At 39.0% G+C, this 11628-nt stretch overlaps 2 protein-coding genes across 2 annotated transcripts in view; both read right to left on the minus strand.

Annotated features, from left to right (window-relative positions):
- LOC118342754 (histone-lysine N-methyltransferase SETDB1-B-like) overlaps positions 1 to 977 on the minus strand; it is a gene marked incomplete in the record, with an annotated part of 16257 nt that extends 15280 nt beyond the window's left edge. Inside the window, 1 exon segment of the mRNA XM_035681401.1 lies at positions 628 to 977.
- A 780-nt stretch (positions 978 to 1757) lies between these two features.
- setdb1a (SET domain bifurcated histone lysine methyltransferase 1a) lies at positions 1758 to 5417 on the minus strand (the record flags this gene model as incomplete). The annotated part of the gene is given in 6 exon segments (XM_035681402.1): positions 1758 to 3198; positions 3310 to 3500; positions 4007 to 4080; positions 4203 to 4398; positions 4739 to 4912; positions 5082 to 5417. Coding segments are annotated over 6 exon segments (1079 nt in total), but the record flags the coding sequence as incomplete, so codon positions are not given.
- Between the last annotated feature and the right edge of the window lie 6211 nt (positions 5418 to 11628).

An 11628-nucleotide genomic window follows, 5' to 3' on the forward strand; every position in this document is an offset into this window, starting at 1 on the left:
ACACCGTACAGTCCTGGTGGGTACAGTGTTCTCCACGCAGAAGTTAATATAGTCTGTGATGCAGTCAGTGAGTATACTGCCCCAATCAGTAAATAATCTTATATCATCCTACATCTCTCTAATGTGTGATGATCCGCTTTAGTTTGTGTTGCTGTATGAGTCCTACTGATATTTAAAACCTATAACCGAGGACTTTCAATATATATAAGTGTAGTGAGGATAAAAAGCAATAACTTCTTTAATGCGTTAACTGCAGTAAATGTACAGAAGGTTTATTATCACGATAAAGATGCTGACAGATATCGCGATATGATTTGCGATTAGTGTGGTAATGATCATTTTTGCATCACAAATTTAATTTCCAATGAAAGAAACGATTAAAACCATGACGATGGGACATTTTAGGGGTCTGTAACAAACAAACATGCACTTATTTACCTTCATCAAAACATTGCAACCCCAGCCATATTACCATTTGGATAATATCGCGATTAATTATGCAGCCTTGGTATTCAACAGGTATTCATTTTAACTTCTTTGTATTGTCTGACACAAAGAAGTTTACAAACGAGGAAGGGAAGTTGTCTAAAACTTGGTTAACAGTTGTATGAAAAGTTACAGCTTACCTGTTATTAAGTCCTGCTTATCCGCTTCAAAAAGGAACAAAAGTCTGGTCACACTTCAGTGCAAGTATTTGTTTCATTAAACTGATAAAATATATTATTGTCTGTGTGTCGGAGCTAAAAGCTATCTGTCGGGCTCGTAGTAGCTACGTTACAACCATGGTGACCCTGTTAGAGAGCTACTGTTGGATATAACAACAGGTTTAACAAGCACACAGCGAAACATTCGTCCCGACTGCATGCAAATGATGCAAATGATGCCAAATCACCGGATATAACCTTATCCAGCTGCGTTATTACCGTGTTAAACACACTTATTATTGTTGCGTCATCTTCTTCTTGTTTTTATAAAGAGAGTTTGCATCCATGGTGTTTCATTACTGCCCTCTTCTGGCGATACTTCTCACACTCCTGCAGTGTCCAGACTTTTACATTTTTATATATTTATATATATATATTTATACACATATAAATTATATTTATATGTATAATTATATATCAAAAAGTACATATTAAAGAAGACACACAGGTTAAAGAGGTTAGAGCAAGCGTCTGAATGGAGAGGCAGCACATGCACACCAACGCCCCTGGTTAGACACTATACAAACTGATTTCACATTACACTAAATAGCATCTTCTTTTATTCCACGTGTTCTTCTTCCACATCAAAACCTGGCGCCTACATTACCCACAATGCAACATGACTGCCAACAGGTGTGTTTTGCTACTTGGTGACTAATGTAGCCTTGAGCGGTGGGCAAAAGAGGTCTGGTAAGTTAACTTCTCTCAACCACACCCCCAGACTTGTTTTCCATTTTCAATCCTCCCAACCGACTCAGGTGACATCCCTTGAGGCAGTTTACCAGATTTCTCACAGCTCCCTCCACTAATGCAGTCATGAACGCCAACACCTATAGACTGGATACTGTGAACAGGTGGAAGTAGTTGTGATACAGAGGACAAAGGTTACATATGTAAGTTTGTTTACTGCACAAGACAATCCATTTTACATCTGAATTTGAATTAGTTGAGGCCTTAACATTTACACGCAATTTACACAATAGGGTTACAATGAGTGAGGTGTTGGACACGTTCGGACACACAGCAGAAAAAAAAAGACAAAGATGAACACGGTTGAGAAATTAGACTTTTTTTTAATACATCTCTGGAAATGAGGCTGGGCACACTTGCAAAAGACAATGTTAAACTTGTTTTTACTTATTAACTTACAAAATAACACAGAACACTATACAAAGCAGTTAAATAAGTGGAAACAAATTTGACATTAATGAGAAACTACAAGCTTACAAGCTAAATGGTTCCAAATGACGAAGAATGAAAATGCTGCTGGCTCGTTAAAGAATCACTAACTTGTTTGTTAGACAATTTGTTTCAAGATCTTAGCACATAAAAAGACTCAAAACAAAAATTACACATTCAAATAAAATCATAACAACTGAAGGGTATTAGACGTCAACAAAGAGCATTTACAATGCTGTCAAACTCTGTCAAACTCTGTCATTTCAGCTTCCTAAAACTCAGACCGAAGCAGCTGAACATCCACACTGGATCTTTAGCTCTGCACTAGTTCCTATGCTTTTTTGTGGATTTGTCTGTTTTTTTGCCTGTATGTTTTTCCTAGTTGTCACTTCCTATCTGGGTTTCTGTAGCAACACTGACAGTTACGAGGTTTAAATTAAGTTAAATTAAGTTAAATTAAGTGCTAGGAGTCGTCAGACGGCACCCAGGGACCAGCTCCAGATCTGGGCAAGACCCTTGGTCAAGGGACTGGAGAATTAACATAACATACACAGGCAGAATATACAAACTCCACACAGAGGCCCTGGCACAGTGCTTACCGCTGAACAACCGTCCCGTGTTGCCACTGAGCAGTTCACTTGTGGGCAGTCTAACTACAGCTGTACCCTGGTACATCCACAACACAGTGACACTGAATGGAGCGTATTCCCTGATGTCCCTGTATGTAGGTCAGGTGGTCTCACCTTCAGGGTTTGTATACCCTCTCTCTCTGGGTGGTTTGCTATCAATGCATGTCGAAATTCGAAAAAAATATTGCAATGTAAATTTTTTTCCTGTATCATGCAGCCCTAAAGAAAATAAATAAATAAAAGAGCAAGAGAATGTTACACATTTGCTTGTTTCACTTTACAGCTGCTTGAATATGCTATTCAATTAAATTAAAATTAAAATGTTTTACCATTGTGTGCATTTTATGCATAATGACGAACAACTTTACTACTTTATAATTTAAGAAAATCAGATCGTAACAAACATCCGGCTCAAGTTTTTCCTGTACAATCATCTGATAATTTCACATCTCATTTTAGAGTGAAGTGGTTCAGTTATTGTTTCACAAAACAATCCGATGACACATCACTTCGGGGTGATAATGATGGATATTACTGAAAACTTTTAAAGTTTTTTAAATATCTGTGTCTGTGGGCTTTTAGTCAGAATCATCCAGGTAATCCTCTATTTCTTTCAGTTCCAAAAATCTTGTCATGTGTTCAAGTCGGATGGAGCCTCGATGGATCCACTCCTTATGTTGATTATCCTGAGTGAGACCAAAAAAAAACCGACATTATATAACAGAAATCTAAATAAAATAAAAAACAGGCAAAGAACATGAATAGTTTAAACAGCGGTAGTGTTAAAATATACTGACCTGAAAAACGACATGTATCAAGCTGCTGTCGACTTCCTGCACCTCACACCTCTGCTGGACTCCATTTAACTCTGCATTAAGGCTCTGACCAGCACTGTACTGGGTTAAATGTGGGTAGGGCCAGTCCCTCAGGTATCGACTCATAAAACACTTGTGAGGGCTGTCGCGGATGTCATCTAAAGAATTTTCCACTGTCAAAAAAACAAAAAGCAAGAGAAAGAAACGGTTATCCTTCTGACTGAAATGTCTGGTAGAACAATAGTAGGCACGTGGTCAACTACACATCTTAAGACTTAAAATGTATGCGACTTGTGTCACTGTCGCTTTGGATGAACATGCTCACCAAATGTTTGCAAGATACATTTGACGTGTCCCAAATCCATACCACAAACTAATTCTAAGCCGGTTTTTATATTTGTGAAGTCCAAAGCTGCAGTTTTATGGATCAAAATCAGAATATTTTTTTTTTTCGTAAGTTTTTACACATACGAGGAATTTGCCTTGGTCCACTGGTGCATAAGAATCACAAAAAATTAGGTACTTTTTAAATATAAATAAAGATAGAAAGATCTAAATGAAGCATGCATTGTATAACCTCCTGTTCGTATAAAGCACATGTTGATGTTTTTTGTACACATTAGTATTTAGCATGAATTTGGGGTGCTGTGATTGTGTGTGCACACGAGTGAAAACTTACACGGTCTGCACACCAGGTGGAGTAAAGGTAAACCAACATAAACCGGCACGTGATTATCCAGAAAGACCAAGAACCTGGAAAATGTGTTTGACATTAAATCAAACCTTTACGAAGGCATTTGGATTGTCTGTAGGGAAATTGTGACATATTAGTTTCTTCTGTTGGTTTATAGGCATAAACACTCATTCAAACGCACCTTAAGCGGTTCTTCCTGGTGGGGAGCTCTGCCAAGATAGCCGACTGGAATTTGTCATCTTGACACTTGACAACCACGCGAGCGCCGACATACAGCTGCTCCAGCTTCGGTGTGTTGTCAAAGGCGATGTGGTGGCCAGACACAAGGCTCTTCCCCTTTTCTACAAAATTAACTTTGTACTTCAACCGTCCATCTTCTGCAAATGACAAAATGTCAAAGACTGAAACAGGTAAAATCGCGATTGTGTCATTTTCTGCTTCAAACATGGTTCTCTCTAAACATACACTGTTGTATCTGTATGTGAGGAATATGTGGCAGCTTTATATTTGTATCAAAACAACACATGAAAGCGCTGCAGCTAAAAATACGTTTTGTTATCGGTTAGGTTATCCTGTCAATTATTTTGTTGATTAATCAATGCTCATATAGTCTGTAAAATAGAGAAAAGCAGCAATCTAGCAATACTTGAGTAAAACTCCAGGTGTTCGGTCATACTGAGCACAAGGCAGATGTAATACATTAGAACATTTTCTTACTTCTTGTTATTATCTCCACTATTTTTCCCTGTTGCCATCTCATGTGCCTCTTCCTCGCCAGGACCATCATGCCCACTTTGACCTCTTCTTCTGGTAAGTCAGGACGGACCTTCGTGATTTCATTAGCGCAATAGGCAAAAGCTGATGATATAATTATGGGCGCTGGCTCTGACACTGTGGAAAAAGACCAAATATCTATGTTATCATTGGGAAATAAATATGTTTGCACCATCAAGTCAAATTAAGAGTTTTCTGTTCATAAACCACATCAAAATATGTCCAGCCAGAAAGGTTGAGACAAATTTAAAATGTCATTATGTGAGTGGAGAGTCATTGTTCATACTCGTTTGTGGCGCAGGTGTCTTCTTTGTGTCATTCTGGGTGGGTTTTCCAGTTTTCTGTTTACTGTCAGTGACTGAGAAATCAGAGTCACTAGAATTATCCTCTGGTTCCCACTGCATGTCAGAATCAGAGCTGCTGTGGGATTCATCTTCACTGTAGAACTGCTGAGGCGTTGGTGGCCGCAGAGTGCTGACCTTATATTCAGGGAGTCTGGTCAAGACCACCACTGCTTTTTTTATTACACTGAGAGAGTGTGATCCGTCCTCCAACTGTGTCTTCTTGCTGGGAGTTTCATTTGTGGAGTCAACGGACTCACGTGGGGAATCAGACATATTTTTCTGCAAAGACAGAAGCACAGTTGAAATTGTAGCTTGCAAGAAACAACAAAAGAGAGAAAGATTAGTCGAAAATGTATCTGCAGCTATTCTGATAATCGATTAACCGCAAAAATGCCGAATACTTGTGGGTTACAGCTTCTTAAATATGTGGATTTGGAACTTGTTTGTGTAATATATAAAAGTACCTGAAAGTTATTTATAATTTAAGGACCTCACTTTGCTCTTTTAACTCCCCACAACATTGCGAGTAGATGTGGAGTAGTAGGTAAAATGTGTGACTAAACAGCATTAAAATGAAGTTCTGCAGAGATGTTCCTGGCCTACAGATCATGTTCTCCAGATGTAAGAAAACATATTTGTTTGGTACAGACCCCAACACATGTCACATCATCATGGTCTTAATTGTTCTTTCATTGAAAAATTCAATTGTGATTGCAAATCTGATCATTTACACTAACAGTGAATCAAATCGCAATATGTTTTTAAAACATTGCTAAGCCCCATAACACAGTAACCTGCATTTCTCTGATATATACATATATATATACACAGTACTTCATTATAATGCTGTTTGTCACACATTTTACCTTTAACAAAACCTTACAGCTCTTGCGATTTGCATATTGCGCTTTCGATAATACTTCGATTAATTGTGCAGCCCTACTTGCAAATCACAACTATCACCCCTCTGACCCCACCTAGGTCCTCTTCTGTCAATAAAACCTTCACTTTGGTTGTTTTTAGACCAGTTTAACTGTGTTCATAAACGTCCACGACTGTAGCTACACAGGCAGACATCACCTAACCAAAGAGTGACGTTACACAGCTCAGCTCCACGTTCTCTCTGAGCGCAGGAACCATACAGTACAGCACACCATGCGAGCTAACTTACAAGAATATAACGTTAGGTGTATTTGTCCTGAATACTGTACAGTGCACTAACAAAGTATTTCCATATGGAGTTCTCTACTGTACAAAGCTAGCAAACACACACTCACAATTAGAGTCAATATACGCAATAATGGGCTCATGTCAGTGTAGTACTTTAACATCGACGAAGTTCGTTCATAATTGCTGTATGTTAATTAAAGAATGTCAACAGTGAACTTGTGTGTTACAGCTGTCAGTCATGTTAGCAAACTCGCTGCCCAACAAAGAAACAACATTAGACAGTGAGCTTACCTGGACTCTTGAGGTTATATTTGTTCTCCATGCTGACGGACGCTGAGCACTCTGTTTAATAGAGAAGTGCTGCTGAGTGTCTCTTTCTAACTCGCTAGCTAGCTACCAGCTAGCTTGTCACCTACTTAGCGTTAGCTTGCTTCGGTCCTCAAATATGAGCAGGACAGCCAAAACCGTCTGTCTCTCACTCTCCCCGGTGCTCCTGTATGTAGCTAAGACGGAAGATATATTAACCCAGCCGTCACAAGAACCTTGAGGAGTTGTTTGTCAAGTTAAACTCTGTTTCGGCTTTGAAACTGTTTGATTAAATGTTATCCGCGTGACGTCATTTGTGGAAACGTAAACAGGAAGTGGCTGACGACTGGCTGGCTTTCTTCTTCTGGGGAGATCTGAGGCTGCGCAGGCGCACTATTGCAACGAACTTTTTCAATTCTATCAGGTTAATGGCCAGTTTCTCTATAGAAGTCTTTGCTTTTTTAATGTATTTTACCTTACCTTTTATCTTTTGTGCTCCTTGTATGTTTATATGATTGTCTTTTTTTGTTTTTTCTTGCTATTTTGTCTTTATCCCTTTTGTTTAAGTTACCTATATTGTCATTTATGTTCAAATGTGCCATAGTGTCATTTCCACCACTGTAAATGAATTTGTGTATATATTACCTACCTTGTTTATACATTTCCCTTATGTTCAACAAACAAAAGCCCGAAAAATGCAGCCTCTATGAAAGCAAAAGGTGGCCATAAATATTTGAATCCTATAAGCAACTGAATAACTAATTGTAAGAGTTAATCACTAGTACTTAATGTTGAAATTTAGATACAACTGAAACATTTTGATAATAAAATAGAATAATTTTCCAATCCACAAATTCTGATTTTGATTCCTGAAAACTCAATTACCCAATATTCATATGCTTAATAATAGAGAAATACTATATGTAATTTGATTTTAAAAAAAGTTCCAAAAATGAATTCAGATGCAGTATAATAGTAGTAGTAACATTTACAGCATCACTGGCTACTTTGTGACCTAAATCAAGGATAGTGCTGTAAACATGGAAATTTATATTCCTTGGAATAAATAAGGATTACAAGTTAGGGGGAAAAAATGCTGCACCAAAAAACCAAGCTAGAATTTGGAATGTGAGAAAACCTGGTCCAGTATCTACAGTGTGATGTAGAAACTTGAAGCCACCAGTGCACATCCACTGAGAATGGACTTTACAGCGAAGGAGCAAAACTTTAGAAGTAAACAACATTTGCATATTCAGAGATTCTGGAATATTTAATTATGAGGTAGAAGGAGTAGATTACTTGTATGTCATTAAATCAAGTTGTAGAAGCACTGTTAACATATTGACAAACCTCTCAGCATGCATTGTATTTGGGATACATGGCCTTTTCTCTAAAATGATAACCCATATATCCCTACACTTACTTCTCTCATACCTTAAACTGGCTCTATGTATAGATTATGTGTACATTTTGATTATGCAGCTCATGGCTGCAGATCAAACACAGCTGAAATGGAAGAATGGGTGCTATATTCTGCCCACGTTTATGCTCATACACCATATTTCTGTCTATTTCAACTTCATATTCCTGAGCACTGAAGGCAGCTGGTACACAACCAGGTGCTGTCAGGTGAAGGGGGAAAAATAAGACATTCTGTGTCCCATCTTTTGTTTAATGTTCCCTGCATATTATTTTTATCGAGTCAAAGTGCAGACAGTCACAGTCATTCTGCTTCATGTGACTCTGACAGAGACTTGACATCTCTCAGGTTCTTTATAAGGTGCTCCACCACGAGACTCTGCTGACACCTTTCTGCACCGCTGTCAATCCCACCAGAGGTAAATCACTTCTATATAATTTCTCACTATTAATCCATCCTTATGTTCAGACCTTACTGCCAACATCCTGCCAACAAACGTTCCAAAGGTGAAGATTGAAATAGCAAAAAACTACTCCTTACTTCCTCATGGCCCTTAACATTTATACAAAAGTTTTTCAAAGGCTGAAATGTCAGTTTCAGGGATGAAGCAATACACAGAAATCTGGGATTTCACAGATACTTTGAAAGCTTTAGGGAGGTTAAAGGGGGTTATTTTCATCTCAATCTGTTCACGGCTTTGTCCTGCAAGTGTTAATGAAGTTTGACCCAACCTATTAAAATGTATTTATTATTAAAAAATAAACTATATCCTGACAGTAGTACATGAGACAGATAATCTGTGAAAAAGCAGGTTCCTATGGCATGGCATTTGCAGGAATCCACGGGACCTGAACGAAAACAACTAATCAGAGCCGAGAAAGATATAACAACGCTCTGGGTTGGAGGCCTGAAGATAGTTGATTGTTGAGTCTCATTCCCAGGGTCCCAGAGCATCTGTATTTGGGGCCCTGTGAATACGATTCAACAACAAGCTTTCTCGGCTCTGATTGGTTGTTTTCATTCAGGCCAGGTGGATGTATCATTGTATGATGTATCATTCCAGTGTGTGGATAATACACTTATCTAACTAAGTAAATATGTGTAAGAAAAAACAAAGGCGAGAGCATGGAAAAAAGAGCAGGTTAGCAGTTACACAGGTGTGGACCTAATGTGTGGAGGATAGCAGGACCACGATCTGAACAGAGCAGCTAGGTTTGCCAGGGCCAGTATAATAACTATTAGTAAAATGACTTTTATCATCGCCATATATTTTATAAATAGAATTCTGGCTCATCTCAAGTCTGATCCTTAGATGATTGCTGTGAGAACCAGCCCAACAAATCCAGGAGAGGGGCTGTTCATTAGGAACTGGCAGACAAAAAAGAAAACACCGTCACATTTGCCTAAGGAAGAAAATTTGTGGTTGAAACGTTGCCATATCCATATAGAATAAAACAATTAGGAATGAGACAACAGAGAGAGCAAGTATGTTTTTGTCTTTTTGTGCAGATATTTATTACCCACCAACTGAAAAGAATTTAGGACTCCTGATCACTGCCTTTGTAGAGTCTGGTCAAGTGACCTTTCAAACAGCAAATGACAATAAACCTGCATATATAGACATATACACACACAAAAACCAATCAATCCTAGGAATTACCCAAGAAATGAATAGGAAACCCCACCTGGGAAGGGGCAAGGTAAAGGAGAGATATTAATAAGGCAAATTTACCTTAAGTTCAACAATAAAATATTAAAACAATTATCAGTAGGTAATAGTCACCCAGTCCTCCCCAGGGTCACCAGTCCAGAGGTATCACTGTCCCTGCAAAGATGAGGTGTAGAAGATTCTATATCCATAAAGGTTTGCAGCTGATCGTTCACAGGTAGACATCTGAAAGCTCTGATGAGGGGCAGTGGAGACTACCTGTGTAAAGGGATGGCATAGAAAATGAAAACATTACCTTGGCACAGACTATAGAGTGTGGTACATTCTATTATATTCAGCACTGCTGAAACAGCAGAACAGCATATCACTGTTATACAACATTAACTGCAGATGAGTCCTTGACTGCAAAACACTCTACATCATCATTTCAAACCAACCACTGTACAAAATGAACATCAAATCTCCAGATCATATTGCAAAGCAACAAAGGGACGCTTGACCACTGACTCATGTCGCACCACATCAAGTGCAATCCAGTTATTCTGCATGTGTGCCCATGCACTTCAACCCTTGCAGTCGATTGCTCTAGTCATATACAGATGCCAAGGGTGTTAAAAAAACACTGCTGCAATGTCAAAACCCATAGGAGTCAAGCATGGTATATAGACCGTTGACCTTTGTGCTCATATAGTAGCTGTTTTTGAGGAGAAATTCCACCAGTGTTGTTAAAGAGCAGAGTTATGGCACATTTTGATGATTTCATGTGGTTCATAGCTTTCAATAGTTACAAACAAATCCACACTGTCAACCTGTTTGATTGTTTACAGCAGCACATTTACAGCAGCAGCAACTATATTTGCAGCAATTTTTGATTAATGTATTCACATATAATGTGCACTGATGTTAGCTGGTTTCACAAGCAAAAACAATTAAACCTGTTGACTTTACTATGCACTCTCTGCTCTAACATCTCACTTTGACTTTAGATTATAGACTAACTTTTGCTCCCTAGACTAGCAGGAAAAACAACAAACATCTGCCCTAATTCTCTGCCAATCACAGGTACTGTAACTCACACAAATCACTGTCATAGTTTGCTGAAATGAGTGGCAGGACTCACAGCTTCTAAGCATAAACGGTAACATGTTCAGTGACACTCCGGAAATCTCAGTAACTGCAAGCAGCAGACATTTTCACCTTAGCTGAACTCCTACCCCTTAACACAGTTACACTGATAACATAACAGTAAATCACATCTCACCCAAACCATTACACTAACCACCCTTCCCAAAGTCCCTCGCCCCGGAGGAGGCAAATAATGTCTCTCAGATGACCAGGGGGGTTTGAGGTTCTCTGAGGCCTTGTCTCTCGTTTGGTAGGAGAGAAAATGGACAGCCTAGGGGCAAGGGGCTGGGGCAGGGTAGCCAGGTAATGACCACTGACATAATGGACAACATGACAGCTCTCTATTGCCATCTGATGGCTGACTGCAGTATAGGTCAGATCGCAGACTGGCTCAGAGGAGCGAAAGGTAGTAGCGGCTGTATCATATTTTTATTCATGACTTTGCCACCTTGAGAAAAAAAATTACTTCCTGTACTTAGATAAGCTATTTAGGAGTGGCTCAGAGGAAGAGCGGGTCGTCCACTAATCGGAAGGTTGTTGGTTCAATCCCCTGCTCCTTCCACCACATGTTATCCTTGAGTATCCTTGAGCATGATACTGAACCCCAAATTGCTCCCGATGCTGTGCATCGGTGTGTGAATGTGTGTGAATAAGTTAGTTTCTGTTCGATGGGCTTTGCCATTGCTAAGTGAATGTGTGTGAAAGGATGAATGTGACACGTAGTGTAAAAGCACTTTGAGTGGTCGGAAGACTAGAAAGGCGCAATACAAGTACAGGTCCATTTACCATTTACCATTTA

Source organism: Morone saxatilis, unplaced genomic scaffold (assembly GCF_004916995.1).
Source record: "Morone saxatilis isolate NCDOM2014 unplaced genomic scaffold, NCSU_SB_2.0 Contig9, whole genome shotgun sequence".
Lineage (NCBI taxonomy): Eukaryota > Metazoa > Chordata > Actinopteri > Moronidae > Morone > Morone saxatilis.